General features: G+C 49.2%; 1 protein-coding gene across 1 annotated transcript in view; it reads right to left on the bottom strand.

Moving 5' to 3' along the window:
- grk5l (G protein-coupled receptor kinase 5 like) overlaps positions 1 to 26,959 on the bottom strand; it is a 320,507-nt gene that overhangs the window by 133,451 nt on the left and 160,097 nt on the right. Inside the window, exon 4 of the mRNA XM_038821419.1 lies at positions 4,676 to 4,753. Coding sequence (XP_038677347.1) covers positions 4,676 to 4,753 — 78 coding nt within the window. The remainder of the gene's footprint in view (positions 1 to 4,675; positions 4,754 to 26,959) is intronic.

The following is a 26,959-nucleotide window of genomic DNA, read 5'->3' as shown; positions in this document are numbered from 1 at the left end:
AGGGAAATTAAATGGGAAAATTGGGGCAACCCCATTGAACTACCATCTAGTTTTTCTGTCATGATGGCTCATGGTTTAAACAGGAGCAAACAAATCAACTCACATAGTCAGAAGAAAACAAAGAATAACGATAAAATTGATCACAATTTTAAAAGCAGTGATTATAATAAAACACCGTTTCTAAGGAATATCAGGATTACTTTCATTTCTGTAGTGCTGTGTAGAATTTCCATCTTGTAACAAATAGGGAAATTCAGTGTTTTAAAATGGAGGCGGTCTTCCTTTATCCAAATTTCCTTTAACCTCTGATGGTGCTGTTCTGTTTTTCCACTCACCCCTCATGCTCCATCCTCAGATTCAATGCTATTCTTTCTTTGGGTTCCTATTTCTATAGATATGGCTCTCCATTTCTCTGGGCCCGTGGCTCATCCTCTGCTGCTTCTGGTCAACCACCAATCCTTTGTTGCTTCAGCATCTACCCTTTCTCTTCCGGTTACCAAACGGAACTGCTTTCCCCTGCGTATCGCCCACTAGTGGTCTTCATTTCACTGCTGATTCTTTGCAGTTCTATTTTGTGCTGATTACTTCCTCACCGTTTTTTTCCCAATCGCGACACTAGCTGTTTTACGTTTCAAACATGTCATAAAGGTTGTCCTTTTCCATGTTAATCCTAACTGCTGCCCTCAGAGACAAGCTCCTCCTTCTCTCACTTATTCCTGTACAGACGTTTCCAGTCCATGCTCTGCTCTCTCCTCATCCTTTTACCTGACCATGCCCTTCCCTAGCAGCATACCTTCTTCCGAGGTGACACTACTGATGCTGCACCGTCACCTTACACAAGTGGTAATTACAGGATTAAAAACCCACTCAGCAAGCCTTACTCAATAGCGATAGGCTAAATGCTCCTTTAGTTAGGATTTCTGAATTGTGTAATAATTCCTCTCTTGAATCTCTTCCCTTTAGCTTTCATCAAAAATAAAACAAGCGAGGAGCTTTTGTTTTCATTTGGTGGGTGGATACGAGATAGTAATCAAGATTCAATGAAGAAAAGAATATGTCACTTACCTGATCCCACCTTCGGCTCAATGACTCATGAAGCACAATGACTCATGAAGACAGTTGTCCAGATTAAACTCCATCTACCAGTTCTTTGCCCAAGACTCTTAACCAGTTTATATCCTGCTGTATCCTCTGACAATCCTCTCCACTATCTGCAGCTCCACCAATTTCTGTGTCACCTGCAAACTTACTAATCACACCAGCTGCATTTTCTTCCAAATCATTTATATACACCATGAACAACGTAGGCCCCAGAACTGATCCCTGTGGAACGCCGCTAGTCTTCCATTCAGAAAAACATTCTTCTACTGCTACCATCTGTCTTCTGTGCCCAAGCCAGTTCTGTATCCAACTTGCCAGCTCTTCTCTGAACCCATATGACTTCACCTTTTGTACCAGTCTACCATGAGGTACCTTGTCGAAGGCTTTACTGAAGTCCATGTATACAACATCTACTACCTTTCCCCTCATCTATCATCTTTGTCACTTCCTCGAAAAACTTGATCAAATTAGTGAGGCACGACCGCCCTTTCACAAAATCATACCGTCGATCACTAATAAGTCCATTTGTTTTCAAATGTGAGTGAATGGTGTTTCTAAGAAACTTTTCCAATAATTTCCCTACCACTGACATAAGGTTCACTGGCCTATAATTTCATGGATTATCCCTGCTGCCCTTCTTAAACAATGGAACAACATTGGCTACTCTCCAGTCCTCTGGAACATCGCCTGTAGCCAATGAGGATACAAAGATTATTGTCAAGGCCCCAGAAATTTCCTCCCTTGCCTCCCTCAGTATTCTGGGAAAGATCCCATCAGGCCCTGGGGACTTTAATGCTTCTTAACATAAGAATGCTTTTCTATGTTTCTCTGGACGCTACTAACTTGGCGCCCAAGTATCAGAATATAAACAATAATAATACTTCCTCACTGAGCTTATTGGTCGAGTATGAAAAAATGTAATTTGTTACATGTGGATTTCAGATCCATTAATAGCAACTACAGTGTTAGTGGTAACAATAGCTCCATTGGAGTATCTAGTCATGGACATTGGAGGACCTTTTTCCCTGATCTAACAAGATAATTATTACTTGCTGATATGTTGACAGCTTCTTCAAATTAATAGAGAGATTCCAACTACGCAAGCAACACTCAAACAACTTATGCCAAGTTGGTACAGGGATTCTATTTGTGTTTCAGAGTTCGATCTTGCCTAGAATCTACCAGGCACACTGTTCAAAGAAAAATGAGGCATTCAAAAGTCGCAACGTAAGTTTGGCTTATCATTGTCAATGTAATATCCCACAGGGAACCTACCGGGTAGGAATGCTTGGCTTCTCCATGCTCCTTGTGGTATACAAACTCCCCCGGTTATCTCAATTGACCAATGTATAAAAGATCAGTCAGTAAAGGAACCCGATAGTGATCTACTGGGTAGTGTACATATCGTTTCTGTAAATAAAACTTTTGTTGCTTATTTTACTCAGTGTGGACTACACGTGTCCTTATTAAAGTCAGCTGAAACAAAGAAAGGTGAACTGAGTTAATCATAACTGCCATAAAGTGGTAAATGGGCCCGAAATATTCATAGGACTAACATATGGCTTCTCTGACTTTTGCAATCCGAGCTATACCTCCTGTAGCATGCTTGGAAGCTATACCTCCTATAACTGCTCTTGATTTTATCGTGAACCTTAGATCATCCACTGGTCAATCAGTCGGTTACATAAAGATATGGGCCAGGATTTACATTCCCCACTGCTGCAATCGGAAAACCCAATTGACCAGACGATGGAGCGTCCCCCGAAACACGGGCTCACACCCTGTGCCAGCAAGATGAGGCAGGATCATACATTTGAGTGTGATTAACGGGCTGGAAGTCCAATTCTCCACTCACTTAATGTGATCTGACCGCCACAGTGGGAACTCCACTGGGCCTGACGCGGTGGACCCCGAGGTGGGTAAAGGGGGTGAGGGCATAACTGAAGTGCCCTCCACCCCTCGATGCAAATCATGTCACCCCTCTTCCCGCTAATAAGTAGGGGCATCCTCCCCCACCGTGGGAATAATAGGTCACTTCACCCCCCAACAGCATGCCGCATGAAGGTGACCTGGCCCCCCAGCTCCTCATTAGATCCCCCCAGGAGAGACTCCCACCAGAGACCCCCCCCCACCAGAGAGCCCCGACCAGAGGCCTCCATCAGAGACCTCCGTCAGAGACCCCTGCCTCAAAGTTGAAGAGCAGTAGTGTGAAAAATCACTGCATTTTTACTTACCCTCACCTAATATCTGCTGCCTCAGGCAAAAGTGTTCAAAGCAGCAGCTGTTACAAGCATCAGAGGCTTCCTAGAAAGCCAAGTACACTTCAAAGTGCTTCAAATCGCTTGACAGCCTTTGAAATCCAAAACTCCCATTCAATTTCACATAGCAACACCATTCACTAGCCAGTGACTGACGTGTTATTGGTCCAGACTCAGCTGCTTAAGGGGTTTATTTATTTATCTTTCCATTCATGCTTGAATGCATCTCTACTACTCTGTTTTGATGCTAACCATAATGTTTATAGACACTCTTTCTATGATTGACAGCTCCTCAACGCATCAAAAAGAGCTAGGTGCTTTCTGCTGACAAAAGAGGGTTCAGTGGGGGCATGGCCCATTATTCCTGTGGTAGGGAAGGGAGCGGAGTGGGGGGGGGGGAAGGGCGGGAGATGCCCTACTTGCCGGTGCAGGTGAGGGGGGCTACAATCGGAAATCCCATTGCTCAGCTGCTGGAAAGCTGAATCCCTCTGCCAGCTATGGCACATCGCCAAGAATCCGGGGAGGCAGAGATCTCAATCCTGAATATAAGCGATTTGTTCCCGATCCTTCGGATACAGATACAACACAGGCAGTCACAAAAGATTTCCCAAAGCACTGGAAAAGGTTGACCAGTTTTGCACCTTCGAGTTACTTTAACCCATCATCCAGATCTGACCAAACAAAGTATATTTAAGGTGAGATTTAAGTTGAAGTGTTGCTGTGGCAAATTGGTAGGATTAGAGAATTACTCACCCTAACCTCAGAATCACGACAGATACAAAGACTAGAATTGCATCTCACCACTTTCTAACCACGAGCTCAGCTCCAACTCATTTAGCAAACTTATTACATTTTATTTTCCAGCCACAGAACGAGCAATGAATGGCTGTTAATCGTAATACTTGTCATGATATGCAAACATGCAACCAATGAACACTCAGAATAGGATACAACCAATGGGCAGTCAGGACACTCAGAGGTGGCATCACCACAAGAGGGCATGACATTAACAGTATAAAAGGGATGAGGCACTCACACCCTGCCTCTTTCCACAGACAGACATCTAGAGAGTTAGACAGGGTTGATCAGCAGCATCACACCCCAGCACATGGCTTTGAGCAAGCTGGTGCACTTAGACTGAGTTACTACAGTTAGATTAGCAGAGAGTCGAACCCACTTGAGAACTGTGTTAATAGTTCAATAAACACGTTGAACTCATTTCAGAGTCTGGAGCATCCTTTAGTTAAGAGTAGACTGCATCAAGTAGCAGCCTGTGTTATCCGAAGCAACATAACACAACAATACTGAGTTCATACCTCTGGGGTGAGGTATTTACTGATCATCTCTTGTCCTTTTTCTTCACGTTTTTCATCTGGCATAACTTCATACTCTGTCTGGAGACAAATAATAAAATAGTTTATGAACCATGCAAACCTATTGTGGACAGAAAGTAATCAATTCAGAAATAAGTACAAAATGGCCTGTTGCGAAGATTACATTTTGAATTGTAGACCATTGATTATTCTCAAAACCTTCATTTTTATACAATTTCAAAAGTGCTATTTACATACAAGTTGACATTTCATTTGGCACAGAAATGATCACAATCTTCATTACTGCGATGCAATTCCAGTCAAAGCCTGATGCAACAGGATTAATGCGCTCTGTTCAGAAGAGCACTAAGGATGACAGGACTTTGGCTCTTTGTCATGAGAAAGGGTCATATAACTGAACTCCTGTTCATTGGGGAAAGGGACAAAATGGAGACACAGTCCAGTTTGTTAATCATGTAAAAACTGGATCATGCAGCAGGTTATTTAACTGAGGTCATTAGCGTAGAACTTTAAAAATAATTATGATTGGGCAGGAATATGCAATCAGAGTAAAAGGAAAATTGCAAAATTCACAGATACAGCCCTGTTACTGTCTACACTTCACTGTTATTAGCATCGAATGCATTCTCCAAACACAATTGGCGCGATTCTCCCAAAAGGGAACAAAGTCCCCCAGTGAGTGCGTTTAGCCGTGTGTTTCCCAGCGCTCACAGCGGCGATAAACGCAATGCTATTCAACGTGACTCGAGTCGGCGGGATTTACACCGCAACGTCTCAGGAGGTTGCATTGGATCTCGTGTAGATCCCTGGAGCGTGGTCTCCCGGCTTTCTTTGGCCACGTGGTGCGGCACCAAGCTGCTTTTTGGAGAATCCCGGCCAATGAATGGAATTACTGGTTTGGTTACCTGACTATCAATCGGGTTGGGTGTGTAACCAACAGCTGACCCACCAGTGCCAATTTATAGGCCTCTGCCAAAGTTGAAATTGACCCCATTGGCCCAACATTCATTTCAGCGGCTGGAGGTGGGTGGCAGAGGCAGAAAGGAAAACCAGATTATATCAGGGGAGTCGTCCAATATTGCCTGCTTCAAGCCAGAATTGATTATTACCATCTGGAGTTTAAAGTGCACTTACTTTCAGTGCAATTTTGAGCTCTGCTGCATTTCAAGTGACACAGACTATAAAGCACGGCAGCCAACATACCTTGTCTGAGTCATTCATGAAGAATCAGAGCTCTATATTCGGCACTTAATTGTAAGAAAAATGAGATGCACATGTAAACTTGGTCGAAGCAAACATTTATTTGGATCAGATTGCTGAACCCGACCGATAATGTGCCAAACAGATTAATTTCTGAAAAACGGATTCTTGATTTGCCCCCTTAATAGGAGCTGATCCAATGTTTCTTTGCCCATTAACATTTCAGACAGCCTGCAGGGCCAATCAGATTCTAAAAAAAGGAGAAAATAATGGTTTAGGTCAAATAGAGTCCAGTGCTGGAAAAACATTTTCCCAAGACACAAAATGATTGTTCCCAGGTTTATGACAGCCAACAAAACTGGAGATTTCATGATAAAAGAGGTTTGCTACTGGTTCCCCCTCCTTATTGTCAACATGTTGAGATGCTCAAATTTCAAATGACTTATTCACCATCCCTCAGAAGAAACCTTATGAGGCGAACAATTACAGTGCGAATTTGGACCGAGGAAATACTTCAAGGCATTGAGAAAATGACTTGCTATGAAAAGGCAACAAGGATCCGCCTGATAAAGCACTTGAAAGAGGAAACCTTTTATCAGCTTCACCACATTAAAATTTTATTTATTTTTCCCTGGTTGCAAGCATTTCTAATCTGTGAAACAATTTCTCCAAAGTTATTTCTGTGAAGTTGATGGCATTGACAAGATGGGAACAAGATAAGCAGGAAGGCAAATGCTAGAATGTTTCCAATGATCTGCTCCAGCGTCCTTGGGATGCACAGTTTTTACTGAAGGATCAAATCAGCATGAAGGAGAAAGCATTCATTTATTAGGCACCTTCAAGTTCTTTACTTCATATGATGGGCGATTCGGAACTGATCATTTCCATGACTAACGGAAGTTGAAACACTAGTTTCACTTGAAGAGTAATAGATAAGTTATACCATAGTGAGTATCTAGTGACTTACAATGTGGTCCACAGGTAATTAGTGAGCCAGCATTCCCAGATAACACTATTCCTTCCACTAGCTCTACCACTCTGTTGTCACTCTTCCTTCCTTCCTCACATTCACATCACCTTTCATCTTCCACGTGGTCTTTCCACAGTTGAAAACTATTCCATAACCTTTCAGGGGTACCAATCTACAGCAACGTGACCTACACAATTTTATCACCCATGATTTGAAGCGCCTTTCTCTGCACAACATTGTAAATAAAGTGCTTAGAGATGTTTCTGGATGGTGTAATAAGAGACTATGTAAATGGGGCGGGGGGGGGGGGTGAAATATCTTTCTTTCCCATACTACACAAAAGTTTGTGGTGACCTTCAGGCTAATACCCAATATTACAGCAAGACAAACGAGGAGGAACAAAGATCTGCATTTACATAGTGCCGCCAACAACCTCAGAATGTCCCAAAGTGCTTTATCGCCCATGAAGTACCATTAAAGTGTTATCACTGTTGTAATTTATGACGTGTAGCAGCCAGCCTGCGCACAATAGCCTCCCACAAACACCAGTGTCATAATGGCCAGATCATTTATTCTTGTGATGTTGATTTGAAGGATGCATGCTGGCCACAGAACCAAGTCTCATCTTCAAAATAGTGCCATGGGATCTTTTATGCCCATCTGAGAAAACTATAGCAGAGCTATAGTTTAACGTCTCGTTCGAAAGATGGCACTGCCGACAGTTCCGCACCCCCTCAGCATTGCCCGGGTGCCAGCCTTAACTTATGTAGTCCTGAAGTGGAAGCCGAGACTGATACCAACCAAACAATAGCTGACACAGTATCGTAGCCTACGTAATTACAAAACTGTAAAAACATTTAACATCTATTTATCTACCTTCACCCAGGTTCAGTTTTGTGTTGATTAAAAATGCATTCCTCTCAAATCCAGTTAGGCAATCTCCCTCCACTGTTTCATGACTTAATCTGCAATAATATTTCTAGAGTACGGGTTTCTAACTCTTCTGTTTTTGGTTTCCTTATTTTCCAACAGTACACCGAGTCGATCATGAAATGCTCATGGAACATATCAATAGGCCATTTAGCCCCCAAGCCCATTCCACCATTCAATGAGGTTATGGCTGATCTGTATCACTGACTTACTCTAAATTAAGATATTTTTGCTGCATCACACACATGGAAACAGCCTCAAGCAGTTAGGATAAGTGTACAAAATGCAAATGTGCATTCCAGGTTTACTTAAAGCACTGCCTTTTTCAGAATGAACGCTATAAGGTCAGATACTGTTTTTCAAGCGAAACCTCCTTAACTACCCATAAATGTAATTTATTTTTGGCGCGGTGGTGGTGGAGGGGGTTGTTTGGCTTCATTTAGTTTTGCTTCAGTCGCACTCAGTACCTCTAGGACCCAGAGAAACAAGTAAACACTAAATTTAAGTCTCCAGCAAGCATGTTGCTATTTATTATACAACAGGAAATGTGTGCTCGAGAGAGATTGACCTTTAAGTACAAACAATTTTTTCCCCCTGCTAAACAGTTCAATATCAATTAGCTTATAACTCGAAAAAAATGCTGTTAAGAATGTAGGATACAAAACGCTACTCGCAAGCTTCAAGTAGGAATTCTTAAAGATTAAAAAAAACTTTCCAGCCACTGTTCCACAGTTTTTGAATTCCAACAATATAATTTTATTGACTGCAATCCATTAGTTTATATTGAATCCCAATTATATAATTTTATTGAGTGCATTCCATTCGTTTATATATATATATATACATAATGTGTGTATGTATAATATATAAATACTTCATCTTGAATAGTAATGCATCAATTAGAAAGGGGCGATAGTGTCAAGGTGAAGTTATTTTCAAAATGCATACCTTACATACCAGTTTTCAATGAGATTGCAGCACAGATTGTTTTCGTCATTTCACACAGAAACAGGCCATTGAGCCCAGCTGGTCTATGTTGGCATATATGCTCCATGCAGACTTCCTACCACCCTTCTTAATTCAACCAATCAGCATTCCCTTCTGTTCCTTTCTCCCTCATGTGCTTATTGAGCTTACCTTAAAGGCATCTATGTGATTTGTCTTAAAGGGAAGGCAGCAGTGCAGAGGTAATGTCACTGGATTAGTAATCCAGAAGCCCAGGGAAATGCTTTGGAGACCTGGGCTTGAATCCTACTAAGAGAGATGGTGAAATGTGAATTCAATAAAAATCTGGAATTAAAGAGATGACCGTGAAATCATTCTAGATCACCAATGTCCTTTCGGGAAGGAAATCTGCCATCCTTACCTGGTGAACGTGACTCAAGATTTACAGCAATGTGGTTTACTTTTAAATGCCCTTTGAAATGGCCTCGCGAACCACTCAGTTTAAGGACGAGTAGGGATAGGCAGTAAATGCTGGCCCAGCCAACGGTGACCACATCCCTTGGAGGGACTTTGAAAAAGCTACATGTGGCAGCAAGTTCCAAATTCTGACCATTCTGGATAAAGAAGTTTCTCCCAAGTTCACTATTGTATTTAATGGTGACCAGCTGAGATAAAAGAGTGCTAAGTTTTGGCCACCCTCACAGGCCTCACTACACCAACAAATTAACTACCTCCAGTGCATTTCCCCCTCGGCCTCCTCTTTTCTAGAGAACAGAGCTCCTACCAGCTTCGTCTTTCCTGATAAGTATATATCCTCTCAGTTCTAGTATCAACCTTGCATATCTTTTGGATGTTTGCTTTCAAATGCAATTAAAATTCCACAAAGGATCAGGTTTTACATCTGTTACTGCCATAAACATGCAGGTCCACACATGTGGCGGAACAGTTTCTGAATAGGCTGTTGGATGAAGAACCACTGTAGCAATTCATGTCTCTGCAAGATTACCTAGTGAGTTAGTATTCCAAATTCTACACTATAATTGGTAGATGATTTTATAATATATATACTGTGATTCATGTCCCCTCACTGAAGCCGGGGTGGGTGGGCAAGGATGATTGTTTTGATTCAGCCGCTGCAATAGTGTCATGTACCTAAATTTGCATTACTTTTACTTTGGGTTGTAGCTTCATATGCAAGGTGATGACCAAATGTTTTGCCAGCGTAACAGAAAGCAGAAGCAATCCACAATTGCTAGGACGAGGGAAGAAACAAGAGGGGAAGCAACGGAATTGAAGGGAGAGAGGAGAAGAATATATTGGCTCAGAAAGCTGCCCACATAAATCTAATGACCTCTGTGGCATAAACTTTCCCTTTCATGGCCTCTGGGTCATACGCCCAGCAACAGTGATGTCATCAAGCAGGTAAGCAGCCACTCACATTGCGATATTCTTTTTTTTTTATAAATGTTTTTATTCAGTTTTCATATTTTATATTGAACAAATTACAAATTGTTAGGAGAAAGAAAAAAAAACAAAAAAAAAAAAAAACAAACACGCAAAAATTAACATACATATTTACAGGTAAGCATCTTCGTAGTAGTAACTGCGCCCCCCCCCCCCCCCCTCAACATGTTTATTTAGTTTGGTTTTGGGCCTTAGCTAGCCATCGAACCCCCGTAACGAACCTGTGGCCCCCCCCCCCCCCTCCCGCTACCTTCCCCCGACTATTCTTCCTCTTGTACATTGTCTACAAATAGGTCCCGGAACAGTTGCATGAATGGCTCCCACGTTCTGTGGAAGCCGTCGTCCGACCCTCGGATGGCAAATTTGATTTTCTCCATTTGGAGAGATTCCGAGAGGTCGGACAGCCAGTCCGCAGCTCTGGGCGGTGCTGCTGACCGCCAGCCAAACAGGATTCTACGGCGGGCGATCAGGGAGGCAAAGGCAAGGGCATCCGCCCTCCTCCCCAGGAATAGATCTGGCTGTTCTGAAACCCCGAAGACCGCCACTATCGGGCATGGCTCCACCCTCACTCCCACCACTTTGGACATTACCTCGAAGAAGGCTGTCCAGTACTCCACGAGTCTGGGGCAAGACCAGAACATGTGGGCGTGGTTGGCCGGGCCTCTTTGGCACCGTTCACATCTGTCTTCCACCTCCGGGAAGAACCTACTCATACGGGTTCTTGTTAAGTGGGCTCTATGTACCACTTTTAGTTGCGTCAGGCTGAGCCTTGCGCACGTGGAGGTGGAGTTGACCCTATGCAGTGCTTCGCTCCAGAGTCCCCACCCGATCTCCATCCGCAGGTCGTCCTCCCATTTCCTCCTTGTTGCGTCCAGTACGGTGTCGTCCCTATCTACCAGTCGGTCATACATGTCACTACAGTTCCCTTTCTCTAGGATACTTGCGTCCAGTAGGTCTTCCAGTAGTGTCTGTCGTGGCGGTTGTGGGTACGTCCTTGTCTCCTTTCGTAGGAAGTTTTTAAGCTGCAGATACCTTAGCTTGTTCCCCCTGGCTAGCTGAAATTTCTCTGTCAGTTCGTCCAGTGTTGCGATCCTGCCGTCCGTGTATAGGTCCCTGACTGTCAGTGTCCCTCCATCCTGCCTCCACCTTTTGAAGGTGGCGTCAGTCAGTGCTGGTGTGAACCTATGGTTGTTGCAGATGGGAGCCTTGTCCGACATTTTGGTCAGGCCAAGTTGCTGCCGCAGTTGGTTCCAGGATTGGAGGGTGGCTGTCACCACTGGGCTGCTGGAGTGTTTTTTGGGTGGGGATGGGAGTGCTGCCGTGGCGAGGGCCCGGAGGGAGGTTCCCATGCAGGAGGCCTCCTCCGCACGCACCCACTCAGCTTCTGGCTCCTGGATCCATCCCCTTACTCGCTCGGCTGTTGCTGCCCAGTGGTAGAATTGTAGATTCGGGAGGGCTAACCCTCCCCTGGTTTTTGTTTTTTGTAAGACCTTTTTTGGGATCCTAGCATTTTTACCCCCCCATACGAACGCCATGATGAGTTTGTCCAGCGCTTTGAAAAAGGCCTTGGGGATGTAGATCGGAATGGATCTAAACAGGAAGAGGAACCTGGGCAGTACGTTCATTTTGATCGTCTGAACTCTCCCCGCGAGGGAGAGCGGGAGTGTGTTCCATCTTTGCAGGTCCTTTTTAACTTCCTCCGTCAGGCTGGTGAGGTTCAATTTGTGGATCCCTTTCCAGTCATGGGCTATTTGGATCCCCAGGTAGCGGAATTTATGTCGGGCTTGTTTGAACGGCAGCCCCTTTAGTGCTGCCCCCCCCCCCCCCCCCCCCCCTTGCGGGTGTACTGGGAAGATCTCACTTTTGCTCATGTTGAGTTTGTAGCCCGAGAAGGCTCCAAACTCTTTCAGGAGCGCGATGATTCCGTCCATGCTGCTTTGTGGGTCCGAGATATAGAGGAGCAGATCATCCGCATAGAGTGAGACTCTGTGCTCTCTACCTCCCCTTCGGATCCCCCTCCAATTTTTTGCTGCCCTGAGCGCGATTGCTAGCGGTTCAATTGCTAGTGCGAACAGCAGCGGGGACAGTGGGCATCCTTGTCTGGTGCCCCTGTGCAGCTGGAAGTATTGGGAGTTGGTATTGTTGGTCTGTACACTCGCCATGGGAGCGTTGTACAGGAGCTTTACCCAAGCGGTGAACCCTGTTCCAAGCCCGAACCGCTCCAGTACCTCTATGAGGTATTTCCACTCGACTCTGTCGAAGGCCTTTTCTGCGTCCAGGGAGACGATCACCTCTTGTGTTCTCTCCCCGGAGGAGGTCATTATCACGTTCAGCAGGCGCCTGATGTTCGCGGTCAGCTGTCTACCTTTGACAAAGCCCGTCTGGTCCTCTGTGACCACCTCAGGTACACAGTCTTCTAGCCTTTTGGCTAGGATTTTGGCCAGTATTTTGGCGTCTGCATTCAGCAGAGATATGGGTCTGTATGACCCACATTCCGTTGGGTCTTTGTCTTTCTTAGGTATCAGCGAGATTGAGGCCTGTGCTAACGTGGGTGGCAACGTGCCCCTAGCTAGCGGGTCTGTGAACATCTCCCGCAGGTGCGGGGCCAGCGCTGTCGCAAATTTTTTGTAGAAGTCCGCCGGGAATCCGTCCGGTCCCGGCGCCTTCCCCGCCTGCATGGAGCTAATGCTCTCCATGATCTCTCCCAGTGCTAGTGGTGCTTCCAGATCCCGTTTTCTGCCCTCTCCCACAACTGGTATGTTCAGTCCGTCAAGAAACCGGTTCATCCCAGCCTTCCCCGTTGGGGGCTCTGAGGTGTACAGCTCTTGGTAGAAGGCCTTGAAGGTTTTGTTAATCCTCTCTGGTTCTGTTTCCAACGTGCCTCTGGTATCTCTGATTTGCGCAATTTCTCTGCTGGCTGCCTGCTTTCTCAGCTGGTGGGCCAACAGGCGGCTGGCTTTGTCTCCGTGTTTGTATAGGGCCCCGCGTGCCTGGCGGAGTTGGTGTACTGCTTTCCTGGTGGAGAGCAGGTCAAAGTTCCTTTGTAATTCTTTTCTCTCCGCCAGGAGTTCTACAGTCGGGGCCTCGGAGTATTTATGGTCTACCTCCAGTATGGAGTCGACCAGCTTCTGCCTAGCCACCCTTTCCTCCCTATCTCTTTGCGCTTTGTAGGCTATGATTTCCCCTCTTAGTACGGCCTTAAGCGCTTCCCAGAACGTGACATTGCGATATTCTCACAAACAGCAAACCAGGAAGTAAGAACTAAATTTTTCACTTCATTAAGAATTTTAAAGAAGGAATCAGTTAAGGGGCAGCGGGGTAGCATGGTGGTTAGCATAAATGCTTCACAGCTCCAGGGTCCCAGGTTCGATTCCCGGCTGGGTCACTGTCTGTGTGGAGTCTGCACGTCCTCCCCCTGTGTGCGTGGGTTTCCTCCAGGTGCTCCGGTTTCCTCCCACAGTCCAAAGATGTGCGGGTTAGGTGAATTGGCCATGCTAAATTGCCCGTAGTGTCCTAATAAAAGTAAGGTTAAGGGGGGGGTTGTTGGGTTACGGGTATAGGGTGGATACGTGGGTTTGAGTAGGGTGATCATGGCTCGGCACAACATTGAGGGCCGAAAGGCCTGTTCTGTGCTGTACTGTTCTATGTTCTATGTTCTATGAATTTGACATTCCACAAGTTTACAATTATTTTTGTCAGGGACAAAGCAGCTCAGGAGTAATTATGAACCGAGTATATTATTGAAAACCCATTCAACCAAATGTAACTTTTCCAAGGATATTTCTGGTTAAAAACGAAAGGGCAAGTTTTCATTAGTTCAGGGATTACTACTTAATTGTAATCAAAGGGGATTGTAATCAAAGGGAACTTCAACCGCACATTATCGGAGAAGCTTGGAATCACTGGCTGAAACCTCTGAATTTCCACATTTTTAACCGTGCACATGCAGACTCCAGAACTTGCTGTCAGTTTTAGAGAAGTAATGATGATGAATGCGGACAGTTTCACCATCATTACTACCGTAATGTTCAGTCCAAAATAATATGGTTACATTTCCATTGCACTGAAGGATGTAATATTGACTAATTTAAAGCAGTGCATTGAAGAACCAGAGTTTCACTCCTTTCTCAAAGTTAGAGACTGATGCAAAGTTCCACGCATAACCATCAAAAAATGCTTACATATCAGACTGCTGCTAATTGGGTTTCCACTGTCATGGTGATTTTTCATATCTGAACTTAGCTGACAAGTCAACTCTTTACAATGATTAAAATGGGAATGATGCTCGAATGGAATGCAAGATTTAGTTTGTCAGATTACATGTCCTGATTGTTGAAATAATATTTGTGATGTGGAGATGCCGGCGTTGGACTGGGGTGAGCACAGTAAGAAGTCTTACAACTCCAGGTTAAAGTCCAGCAGGTTTGTTTCAAACACGAGCTTTCGGAGCGCAGCTCCTTCCTCAGGTGAATGGCGAATACCTCGCCATTCACCTGAGGAAGGAGCAGTGCTCCGAAAGCTCGTGTTTGAAACAAACCTGTTGGACTTTAACCTGGTGTTGTAAGACTTCTTACTGTGAAATAATATTTGACCACTAGAGATTCGGAGCAGTTGGATCAGCAGTATTAAGGTAGTGAATGAAAACTAAAGCAATTGAAATGGACATCAGACAACAACGTATATTAGCTTATTGCCTAATGTCATTTGGAAAAACCTATGGAAGCATTCACAAATATATTGAAAACTGAACTAAAACAAATGTTAGAGCAGGGACTTCAAAATGTGCGAAGCCTTTTCCACAACTTTTGATCACTTCAATAACTTGAACAGCAAGCTTTTTGCACTGATACAGCCCTGAAATGCAGTCTGCTTCTATTTAATTCATCTTTCATAGTTCCAAATTGATTTAACTTTATACCTGGAGGTCTATGATATGCTGATTCATCTTCATTGCAACGCAACGTCATGTATCAGTGCGTTTCCAAATTATATCACAGTGAATCAAGTTGTTCTAACATTAGACAGGGTATTAGCAGAAGATCATCAAGATCTGTAGATGGGACACATTACCACAGATTTCCTCAACGGCGACAGTCACATTTAATCATATTCAAATGTATTCATCAATTAATCCAACGTTCTTACAGTTAATAGATTTAAATCAACTCAAGTAAATTTGTTAGTTGCTTGTGTGATATGGAAGTTTATATTCTGGGGAAAATGTCCTGCAACTCATCAGAAAATCTGTTGGGATGATCCTAAACTGTATAAACAATGTTTTACCTCAATACTGTGAATTCACATTCAACAGAGAGAAGAAAGGCCTTTGGTACAAGGAGAGAGAGAAGCATGTGAGAGAAGGAAGGACACATGAGGTACATGAATAGAGAAGGAGACAGAAACAGCCAGGGGCATGGTCGGGAAAGGGAATATGAGGAGGACGGGGAGACTGGAGTGGGAGGAGAGGGATCAGAGGCAGAGGATGGAGAAAGGATAGAGTGAAAAACAGACAGAAGAGGGAATAGCGATAGAAGGGAAAGAGATAGAAAGGGGACAAGAGATAGTGGGTGGGAAACATAGGGGAGGGGAGAGAGATAGAGGGTGGTGAGAGATAGAGGGTGGTGAGAGATAGAGGGGGAGAGCAATAGAGGGGGAGAGAGATAGAGGGGAGCGAGATGGGGGACAGATATAGGGGGGACAGATATAGGGGGGAAAGAGAGATGGGGGAAAGAGAGATGGGGGAAAGAGAGATGAGGGGAGAGAGATGAGGGGGGAGAGATGAGGGGGGAGATGGGGGAGAGATATATAGGGGGAGAGAGATGGGGGGAGAGAGATGGAGGAGAGGTGAAGTAAAATGCTGAAATAGAGGAGAGGCAGGATTCTAGAGAGAGAGAGGATAGAGGGGGAGAGAGAGAAAGAGTGATGGAGAGAGAGAGAGAGAGAGAGAGAGAGAGAGAGAGCGAAACAAGGAGAGAGAGAGCGAGAGACGGTGGGGGAGAGAGAAATGGACGGGGAGAGAGATGGAGGGGGAGAGAGAGATAGACGGAGGGGGAGAGAGAGATAGACGGAGGGGGAGAGAGGGAAATTGAGAAGGAGGGAGAGAGAGAGATGGAGGGGGAGAGAGAGAGACTGAGGGCAAAGAGAGAGATGGAGGGAGAGAGAGAGATGGAGGGGGAGAGAGAGAGACTGAGGGCAAAGAGAGAGATGGAGGGGAGAGAGAAAATGGAGGGATAGTGAGAAACAGAGGGAGAGAGAGTAACTGAGGGAGAAAGGGGGAGGAAGAGAGAGAAAACCGGGAGCGAAGGAGACAGAAACACAAACAGAGAGAGAGACAATAGATACAGAGAAAGAGAAAACCACAGATGATGTATGAAACACTGGAAAAGGAGAGAAAGAAAGACAATGCAAGAGTGAGAGGGTAACATGTGGCGGAATTTAATGGTCCCCCAGGAGCTGGGAGTGGTACAGGCCTTCACCTTCCTTCTCTCCCCCCCCCCCCCCCCCCCCAACCCCCACCCAATTAATCTGGGGTGGGGGAGTGGAGAAGGCTCAAGAATGGCCTTCCCATCAGAAAACACTTGAGGCTTTCATCCTGTCAGTTTTGATATTCAACCAATGGCAGATGGTAGCTACATCATGTGGAGAAGCCACAAGGTAAACACTGCAGGGCATGTCTATGGCCAAGTGTAAGTTCCCTCCTTCCATGAGCAGCATGTGCTCAAAAGAGGGACCTGCTGGTAGTAAAGGGTGGAAGGTAAACGCTGTCCTTTGCACCAACTACTTTCCCCACTCTTGCTGAGGCCTTCCTGACTGGCCCCAATCATCTGGCCCCATTTACCCTCTGTTTCAGGGCTCCAGTGACAATCCTTCAATTGGGGCTGACTGCAGGAGCAGCAATGGCCATTCCTCCCGGTGGAGCCGCAGATTGAGACACAGGGTTGCGGGGTGGGTGGAGAAGAGTGTAGATGGAAAGAGTCAGATATGCACGAGCAGAGACCGACTCAGAAATGAAAGCCAGTTGCAAACTGAAAAGTCCAGAGAAATTGTACAAGATAGTGAGAGACAACACAAGACAGAGACTATGAGAGCGATTCTCCGAGCCCCGCGCCGGGCTGGAGAATCGGCGCAACCGTGCAACGACGCCCCGACGCCGGCGTGCAATTCTCCGAGATGCGGAGAATCGCCGCCATTTGTGCCGCCGCATTTGTGCCGCCGCATTTGACTTGATGCTGGCCGTGGGCCACTGAAATCGGCGGGGCCGCCGATCCTCCGGAACGGATGGGCCGAGCGGCCGCGTGGATACGACAGAGTCCCGTCGGCGCCGTTCACCTTCGGTCGCTGCCGGCGGGAACTGCGCTTGCGCAGGTTGACGGGGCGCCCATTTGGTGCCGGGAAGGAGGCTGGAGCAGCGGGAACCGCTCCAGCGCCGTGCTGGCCCCTTGTGGGGGACAGAATCGGTCGTCCCCGTGCCCGTTTCATGCCATTGTGAAATGCGACGGCATTCACGACGGCGTGAACACTTGCGCTCTATTTTGGAGAATCGCCCCCTATGTGTGTGAGAGAGAGGGAGACACACATACATAGAGAAACAAACATACATACATGACAAAGACAGAGACAGAAATCTATATTAGAAAACAGTTGCTGTGTATTTCAATTTTCAATTACTGAGCTGATGCATCCTTATGCATTTGTCTAATGCATGCCTTGTATGTCTAATGCTAAACTGCACTGAGTGCATACTCCCAACAGTCTTGAACAAATAATTTGGTCAAAATTAAGGCTCCATATGTGACTCATTAGAACTTGGCACACCATCAAATTGTAAACTGGTTCATTCAAAGAGCATTAACCCTTACATTCCCTTCAGTTTGAGAGAATGAATTGCGCCACATTAAATTACTCTTACAGAGGACTGCCGAAATAAACTTTCAACAATGCTGTCTCAGTAATGATTTTCCACCTGGATTTGCTTTATAAATTCACTGGAAATAATGGAAACTTCAGAAACACCTGAGTGAGAAACTAAGGGCGAAATTCTCCGCACCCGCGGAAAGTCGGCAAACGGTCGTAAAAATCGGGACCGTTTTACGACGGTCGCGAAGGCTTCATTTCCCGAACGATTCACTTCCTGGAAATGGGCTAGCAGCGCGGCCGCGTCAATTACGTGCGTGATGACGACGGAACGCGACGACGACACGAACCCGCCCATGTGACGCCGCCCGACGCCGTAAAAAGGCGCGGGCGACCACAGAATCTGTCGGGCAGGATGTTGGAGCCTAGGCGAGCTGCTCCTCGCTTTATTGATGCAGACGTCGAGGAGCTCCTCGATGCCGTGGAGCAGAGGAGGGGCATCATCCGCCCGCGGAGAGGGCATCGCCAACCTGCCAGCACGGTACGCCAGGCCTGGCGTGACGTGGCTGCTGCCGTCAGTGCTGTGGGGCACACCCCTCGCTCAGCAGAGCAGTGCCGAAAGAAGCTACACGACCTCACCAGGTCTGCCAGGGTAAGTGCCATGAGGGTGCCCCCTAGTCACAACCATCCCTCCCCCTTAACTGCCCGGGGGGGGGGAGAGAGGGATTGGGGCAGAGTTATTTGAGGGTGGTTCACAAAGTTGTCACAGACCCAGCGCTCTGGCCCCGAGGAGAGATGCAATCATCTGATGACAACTTGCCCCCCCCAAACTGTGCCAGTATCAGAACGGACTTCTGATACCTACCGTTTTGTAATGATCTACCTATGTTCCCTCCCCCAACAGGCCAATGCCGGTCATAACCACCGTGAGCGGCACAAGACTGGAGGGGGTTCGCCCAACATGCACCCCCTCAGCACCTTTGAATAGAGGGCACTGGACCTTGTTGGGGGGTCTGCCACCCGCGATATCGCGCAATGCGAGGTTGGCGGAACTGCAGCAAGTGAGACAACCCTCCCTGACAAACACCCCCCCCCCCCATCCTCTGTCCCTTCACACACCCTGCCCACTGGGACACCTCCCCATCCTCTGTCCCATCACACACCCTGCCCACTGGGACACCTCCCCATCCTCTGTCCCTTCACACACCCTGCCCACTGGGACACCTCCCCATCCTCTGTCCCTTCACACACCCTGCCCACTGGGACCGTCCAGCGGCCTGCCAAGCAAATCGAAATAACCCGTCTCATTCTCTTCCCTAGGACGTGATGCCGAACGACTAGGGCCGTCTGGCTGCAGACGGAGACAGGAATCTGCCGCCACCTCACCCGGGGCCTCACAACAGAGGGTGCCCGATCAGCGGGCGGCCCTATCCGCCCCAACCCAATCTGCGGACCAGGACGCACAGAGGGTTCGAAGTCCACCACCACCACCAGAAATGGCCAGGGACAACCCTCCTGTCGCTGAGCAGCCCCACACCATGGACGAGGACCTAACCATTGAGAGCGTCGGGCTTGCGGTACTGCTTTCTCCCACCACATCCATCATCCCAGAGATACACACCCCGGCGGGCCTATTTAGTGATGAGTCTCCTGGGGCACAGTCTGGTTGGCACATCACAGATGAGCAGGTACAGCAGGTGGAGGTCGGAGCAACAGAGGGCCCGGACTCGCGGAGGCCAGACCAGGCCCAGGATGCAGCTGGCTCCCAGACGTTTTCGGAGTTCCTGGAGTTTCTCAACCCACCCGCACAGCCGATGCCTCAGGAAACCCAGGGAAACAATGACGGGATGAGGGCTTCCTTCCAGACTCTGAAGACGCTGTTAGATGAGTCGAACCGCGTCCAAGAGCAGGGAGTGGTGCCGCTCATGGCAGAGACCCAGTCCGACACCGCACGGGTGGCATCCGCGGTGGAGGCAATGGGTCAGGTTATGCAAGACGTTGGGGTTAATGTGCACGCGTCATCCTCGGCCCTGGACAGGGTTGCCCTCTCACAGGCAGCAATGTGCCAGAGCCAAACCGACATTGCCGGCGCCCTGCGGGCCATGGCCGAGTCTCAGCAGGTCATTGGCCAGTCGCAGCAGTCAGTCGCCGAGAGCATCAACCGCCTGACACATGTGCTGGATGGCGTCGTGCACACTCAGGTTGAGATCGCACAGTCCCTGGCGGGAATGTCTAACTCCCTGGACTCCGTCTCTGCAAACCTTCGGATCCTGGTGGATACCGTTGCAGGCCTCCACGACTGGCAGCGCCAGGTGTCGGTGGTGCGGCGGGGAACCTCCCCGCTCGCACCTCTGTCCCAAAGTGAGGCCCGGGGGCCACCGGGCTCCCCGAGGGAGGAGGAGGTTTCGGGGCCCGTCCCATTAACTCCATCACGGGACGTCCCGGAATTCTCGGCCTCCCCCCGTCCCATCCCTGGTGCATCGGGTGGGCAGCAGGCAGAGCAGGGTGGCACAATGTCACCCGAGACGCCCGCAGAGCAGCCTGGCCCATCAAGGCCGGGTCGCCCCAGGAAACGCTTGGCCAAGGAGAAACGAGTTGAGGGGGGCGATTCGCAGCAATCCTCCTCCACTCCTGCTATATCATCTGGGGATTCACTTAGACGTAGTGGTAGGGCCCGTAAGGCAACTAACATAGACACTGAGTAAGTTGGCACGGGTGAAGGGCACAGTTTAGTTGTAGGGGCTAGGGCACCTGTAAATAATTGTTAATATTAAACGCACTGTTCCACCTTACTTGTAATACCGTGTGATTGTTCCACAGCCACAGGAATCGTGATGGTGACCGAGTGTCGCTGGGGGTGACGGGTGGTGAAACCTCGGTGCCGGGTGTGCAGTCCCTGCCCCTACCCCCCACCCAGAGCTAGCCCACGCGGGCACGTGATGGAGTGTCAGTGACGAACTCAGCGGCCACCAAGGTGGATGGTTCAGCTATTGCCATGGGTCAGACTCTCTCTAACGACTCTGAGCTCACAGCTCTTCGCAGAGCGGGCTGTCATCATTCCACATGGCACTGATCACACCCGCTGACACAGCCATCAATGCTGTGCCATTCGGTCTGGACCCAGTGATAAGCGTCATGTCGAAGTGGAGCAGTGTACACTGAGAGGGGGGGGTTGTGGTGGTGGCAGTTGTGTGGTGACCCTCTGCATGACTAGCGATGCAGGTGGTGGTTTGGTGTTCATTGGGGACGTCACATGCGATGCGTGAACCGTGCTGCCACCATGACGTCGCGTGCCCGCCGTCCTTGCGGGGCCGTCGTGCCGCCTCCTGGACATCACCAGCACCTGGGTCGTGTCTGCGTGCTGCGCCCGCCACTCCGCCAGCGTCCTCCTCCTCCTCCTCCTCCTCCTCCTCCTCCTCTGTGCTGGCACCACTGCCACTAGCTTCTCCCTCCGCCTCCTGCAACAGGTCATCTTCCCTCTGCATCGCGATGTTGTGCAGCGCACAGCAGACCACTACAATGCGAGCGACCCTGTCGGCCTGGTACTGCAGGGCCCCTCCGGAGCGGTCCAGGCACCTGAATCTCATCTTCAGGAGGCCAAGGCAGCGCTCCACCACACCCCTGGTTGCTGCATGGGCCTCGTTGTATCGTGTTTCCGCATTGGTCTGAGGCCTCCGTATAGGCGTCATCAGCCAAGACCTCAGCGGATAACCCCTGTCACCTAGCAACCAGCCCCTCAGCCGGGGGGGACGTCCCTCAAACATCGCAGGGATGAACGACTGCGCTAGTATGTAGGAGTCATGCACACTCCCTGGGAACCTTGCACAGACGTTCATGAACCTCATGTGGGGATCGCATACCACCTGGACATTAATGGAGTATGTCCCCCTCCTGTTTGTGAACACGTCCCTGTCCACAGCAGGCGGGCGCATGGGGACGTGAACACAGTCGATTGACCCCTGAACCCTCGGTATCCCGGCCACACTGGCAAATCCACGGACTCGTGAGTCTTGACTTGCTCGGTCCTCGGGAAAGGTGATGTAGCGATCGGCGATGGCGTAGAGGGCGTCGGTCACATCCCGGATGCACCTGTGCACCGATGACTGGGAGATCCCAGAGACGTCCCCGCTCGGAGACTGGAAGGAACCGGTAGCATAGAAGTTCAGAGCGACCGTCACCTTGATGGCTACAGGGATCGCGTGTCCTCCCCCCGTTCCACGTGGGGCGAGGTGCGACAGGAGTTCGCAGATATGTATCACCGTCTGCCTACTCAGCCGGAGTCTTCTCCTGCAGGTGATGTCCGGCATTGTTAGGAAAGAGACCCGGACACGGTACACCCTCGGCTTTGGTCGTCGCCTCTGACGCCGTGGCTGCACCCTCACTCTCTCCTCTTCCTCTTCCTCCTCCTCCTCCTCCTCCTCCTCCTCCCCCCCATGCTGCTCGACGACTGGCAACTCTTCGGCCCTTCCCTCTGCTGCTGCAGCTGGCCCTGCAGCCACTGCGGGTTGTGGGTGTGGATGCTGCTGCATCTCCAAATCCAGTAGAGCTGCCCCAACCACTGCGCAGAACATAGCCGTTCTGTTCCCATGCATCGTGCTAACCTACAGAAGGGTGGTGGGGGGCAGAGAAACGGGACATGTTAGACGGACGTTAGTCGTTACCTCGGCAGCCGCCAGCTATGGGATACCAGTGTGTCCCGGTGGCCTGGTCGCGCTGCTGACACGCGGTCAGCCTAACCCCTGGTCACTTTCTGCATCCAACGGCCAGTAAACTATGGCCTCCTCACGGGTGCGTCAGTGGCCTGTGGCCGGAAGCCACAGGGGAACCAGCGGCCGTGTCCTCGTCACCTGCACACCATGGCATGGTGGCAGACATTTTGTTACGGGGTTGGACGGCTCACCCTCTACCTAACCCCCCCCTCCGTCGCCCCCCACTGCCCCCTCCGTCTCCCCCACTGCCCCCTCCGTCTCCCCCACTGCCTCCCCCGTCTTCCCTCACTGCCCCCTCCGTCTCCCCCACTGCCCCCTCCGTCTCCCCCACTGCCCCCTCCGTCTCCACCACTGCCACCACCGTCTCCCCCACTGCCCCCTCCGTCTCCCCCACTGCCACCTCCGTCTCCCCCACTGCCCCCTCCGTCTCCCCCACTGCCTTCCCCGTCGCCCCCCACTGCCTCCCCCGTCGCCCCCCACTGCCCCCTCCGTCTCCCCCACTGCCCCCTCCGTCTCCCCCACTGCCACCTCCGTCTCCCCCACTGCCCCCTCCGTCTCCCCCACTGCCCCCTCCGTCTCCCCCACTGCCTTCCCCGTCTCCCCCCCACTGCCCCCGCTCTGGACCCCCTCCCGTTCCCAGGGATGCCTTCCCCGTTGTGGCCAGACTCGAGCGGTGCGCTGAATGGTGCGCTGAGCGGTGCGCAGAGTGGTGCCCTGACCTCCTCCAAGCAGTCGTCAGCCAGGCCGACTGGTTGACGAATTTAAAAAGCAGGTGTGTTTCACGACGTCCAAACAGGGCGCCATGACGTCGGGACTTCGGCCCATCCGGGCCGGTGAATAGCGGGGGGGCTCTCAGTGGCGATTCTGGTCGTGTCAGGGGCGGGAAGGAGGCGTTTGTCGGGAAACGCGACTCCGACAATTTGCGGGGTTCGGAGAATAGCGGGAGGGCGTCGGAACAGCGTCGCCGTAAAAATTTCCGACGCCCGCTATTCTCCGACCCGTCGTGAGTCCGGAGAATCTCGCCCTAAGCCTGTCTAAATTAAATCCACAAGTCCCGATAGGTTGCAAGAATAATAAAGCAAAAGTTTTATATCATTTTCTTTTGCATGTGAGGTAGTCACTGCGGGAATGATCTGACGGCCTCGCCGCCCCCGACCCGGTGATGCGACGAGGCCGGTAAATCTCGAGACAGGCCTCGCGCGAGATTTATGATTTATCGCGAGCTTCGAGATCTGGATCTTGCCTTCAGTGGGCGTGACCCAGATTTGCATACTCAAGAGAGTAGTTAGTCTCACTTGTCTGCACCAGAGTTACCCAAGGCAAGGGTGCTAACAGCTTTGCCTCGGAGACCCCAAGTGGATGTTGTTTAGTACTGGTTTCCATAAACATAGACCATGCATACCGGCACGTTGTGGTCGGGTTTCCAGGCGATCGGGGACCCCGAGTGGTCGGGCTCTGGGCAGGGGAGTATCCTGGTACTCCTGATAACACCTGCGCACACCTTGGCATTGTCAGCCTGATACCTTGGTAGTGCAACTGGGCACTCTGCAACTGGACAGTGCCAAGGTCCCCATGTGGCAACTTGCCCGCGCCGGGGTCTAGTTCCGGGGTGCCTGTCCTTATGAAGCAGGTTGCTGGGGGGCTCGCTGAACCCTTAATTGTTAAGTTGGGACATTGGGGGAGGAGGGTGGGGGAGGTCTGGAGGCTACGGTGGATGGATCCAGTGACCCCGATCTCTTCATGAAATGAGCCTAAGTGCGGCCTCGGCGGCTCCTTCCTCGCCAAGGCCCAGAAATTAAGCAGGAAGCAGAGTCCCGTTTAATAGCAGATAATTGAAGTGGGAATGAGGGCTCCAATGGCTGCTATAAAACCACTGTCTAAATGCCAAAATCAGGCTGGGAAATCTCAATATCCAGTTAATTAAAAAAACTGACACAATCTCAACCTGATTCAAAGACGTATTTCTAAACACTGAAAATATATGTGTTATCCAATCATTTGAAATAAGCAACGCAAATACCAGAGGAAAGTGTGAACTTAATGCTAAAAGTTAAATTATCAGGTTAAACAAATTGAGTTGGACAGTCTGCACCTTGGAAAGCACAACACTGTTCAAGAACTTGTGCGTCCTTACTTAACAGGAACTGCGCATTTTGTACTCCAGATAGCTTTGATCCGAAGCTCAAGACACACTGCCACGAAAGCAAATCCCTGACCCAATTTCCCTGACACACTGCCACAAATCCAACACTGCTGCCTCAAAGCAAGTTTGTGACTAACGCAGTATATTTTGAGCAATTACAGCAAAATTCCCAATACCTCAACCCTGCCACTGGATGCTGTTGAAACACCACAGAGTACACAAATGGATGTGTGCAAGGCTCCCAGTGTCGAAGAATCAGGACGGAAATAATTTTACATTAAAATTGAACCAGTTAATTGTAGAAACTTCAGATTAATAGAACAAGTCAATGGCCAAAGTCTTCCAGCCGTTCCCACCGGCGGGGTCCTCCAGTCGCGCTGCCAGCGGGCCCCCGGTACGGGTATCCAAGCCGTGGAGGGAGCGATTGGGAAAACCCATTGACAGCGGCGGACCGGAAGGTTCCGCCGCCGGCCAATGGCAGGCGGCCTCCGCCACCACAAATGGCGCCACAGGGTGGAATCCCACCCAATAAATCACCATCGGATTAAACATTGTTGAGAATGCAATTTATGTAAAAATGGAAGTGCAACAGTAAAGTCGATAAAGATCTGAAAGGGTAAACAGTATTCAGAATCTTCTATAAATCTCCTTTAAATCTGGTTCGATTTGGTTGTATATGAATTCTAATGCTCTCATTAATTATGGCCACATTGTTAACATTTAGCACTTTATATCTGGTTAAAAACAAATGAAGCCTTAAATTGCAGATAACCATTTAGAATTTTCGTTAAAATCTACTGAAGTGCGTCCAAGATAATGATGTGCCAAATTAATGCTCACAGGAAAATGATATAGTATTTTCTTCCCTCCTACTCTTCAGAATCTTGTGGTCTTGGTCATGATTTAGGATGCAGGTCTATCTAGGTTATGTATGACAAGAACACGGTGTAATCACATAATTGAGCAGCAGACACATCTTGGAGTCTTAAAGTTCTGTACGTTAAGATTGGAGGCAGTTTCGGCAGCAGGTTGGGTGCGGGGTCTGGGGGTTTGGCGATCCGGGGAAACGATGGGTTTGAGCCGGGGAGGATGGATGCGAGGTTCCGGTGATGGGAGGAGAATGGGAATAGGGAGATGAAGGATCTGTTTCTGTTTCTGGAGGATGGTTTGAAAACTTGGAGGAGCTGAATGAGAAGTTTGGGTTGGCGGGGGGGGGGGGGGGGGGGGGGGGGGGGGGGAGGGGTGGGGGGGGGGGGGGGGGGGGAGAGTTTCCGGGACATGCAGGTCCAGAGCTTTGCGAAGAAGGTCTTCCCGACCTTCCCAATAGCATCTGTCTCCCTGTTGCTGGAGGCGGTGCTGTCGGGGGGGTTAGAGACGATGGTTGTCTCTGCGATTTATGGGAGGATTTTGGAGGAAATGAGGAGTCCATAGATGGGGTTAGGGTTAAATGGAAGGAAAAGCTGGGGCGGCACTGGAGGAGGGATTGTGGTGGGAGGTGCTGCGGAGGGTGAATGCCTCGACTTTGTGTGCGAGGCTGGGGTTGAAGCTAGTGTCCAGGGTATGTGGCCATCTAAAATGGCCCGCCCGCAAAGGATAAAGGGGAATTGTGGTCAAGTTGGGACACAGACAGTACACAGCCCCTGTGTATTGTGCAAAGGAAAATGAGACCAAACTGAAACTTGCACCTGTTAAAGGTCAATCACTGATTTCCCCAGGACTATAGACTCAAATTAAGGAATAGCAACAGTAGCAGACTCCCCGGTGCCAGCTTCCCTTAGGCATACGTACTTGGGACAATGGTGACTAGGACCCGCCCAACCATCAAGGTACCTGCCCCATATTGGCCAGTATCGATTAGAGTGATCGAGACCCTATTGATCCATTGGATCCTAAGTTAACCCCGCCCAAAAGGGCGAGAAAGAGGAGAAGGATAAGAAGCCCTGCGCACTAGGGATTGGCCTCTTTTGGGACGGGCATGTACCCACACCAATTGCAGCATAACGACCAGCCAAGTTCAAGACCCACAATCGCTACCCGAGAGAGACGAGCCG

Source organism: Scyliorhinus canicula, chromosome 16 (genome assembly GCF_902713615.1).
Source record: "Scyliorhinus canicula chromosome 16, sScyCan1.1, whole genome shotgun sequence".
In the NCBI taxonomy this organism is placed as follows: domain Eukaryota; kingdom Metazoa; phylum Chordata; class Chondrichthyes; order Carcharhiniformes; family Scyliorhinidae; genus Scyliorhinus; species Scyliorhinus canicula.
Note: the sequence above shows the minus strand (reverse complement) of the source record. Positions and strands in the feature narration are given on the sequence as shown.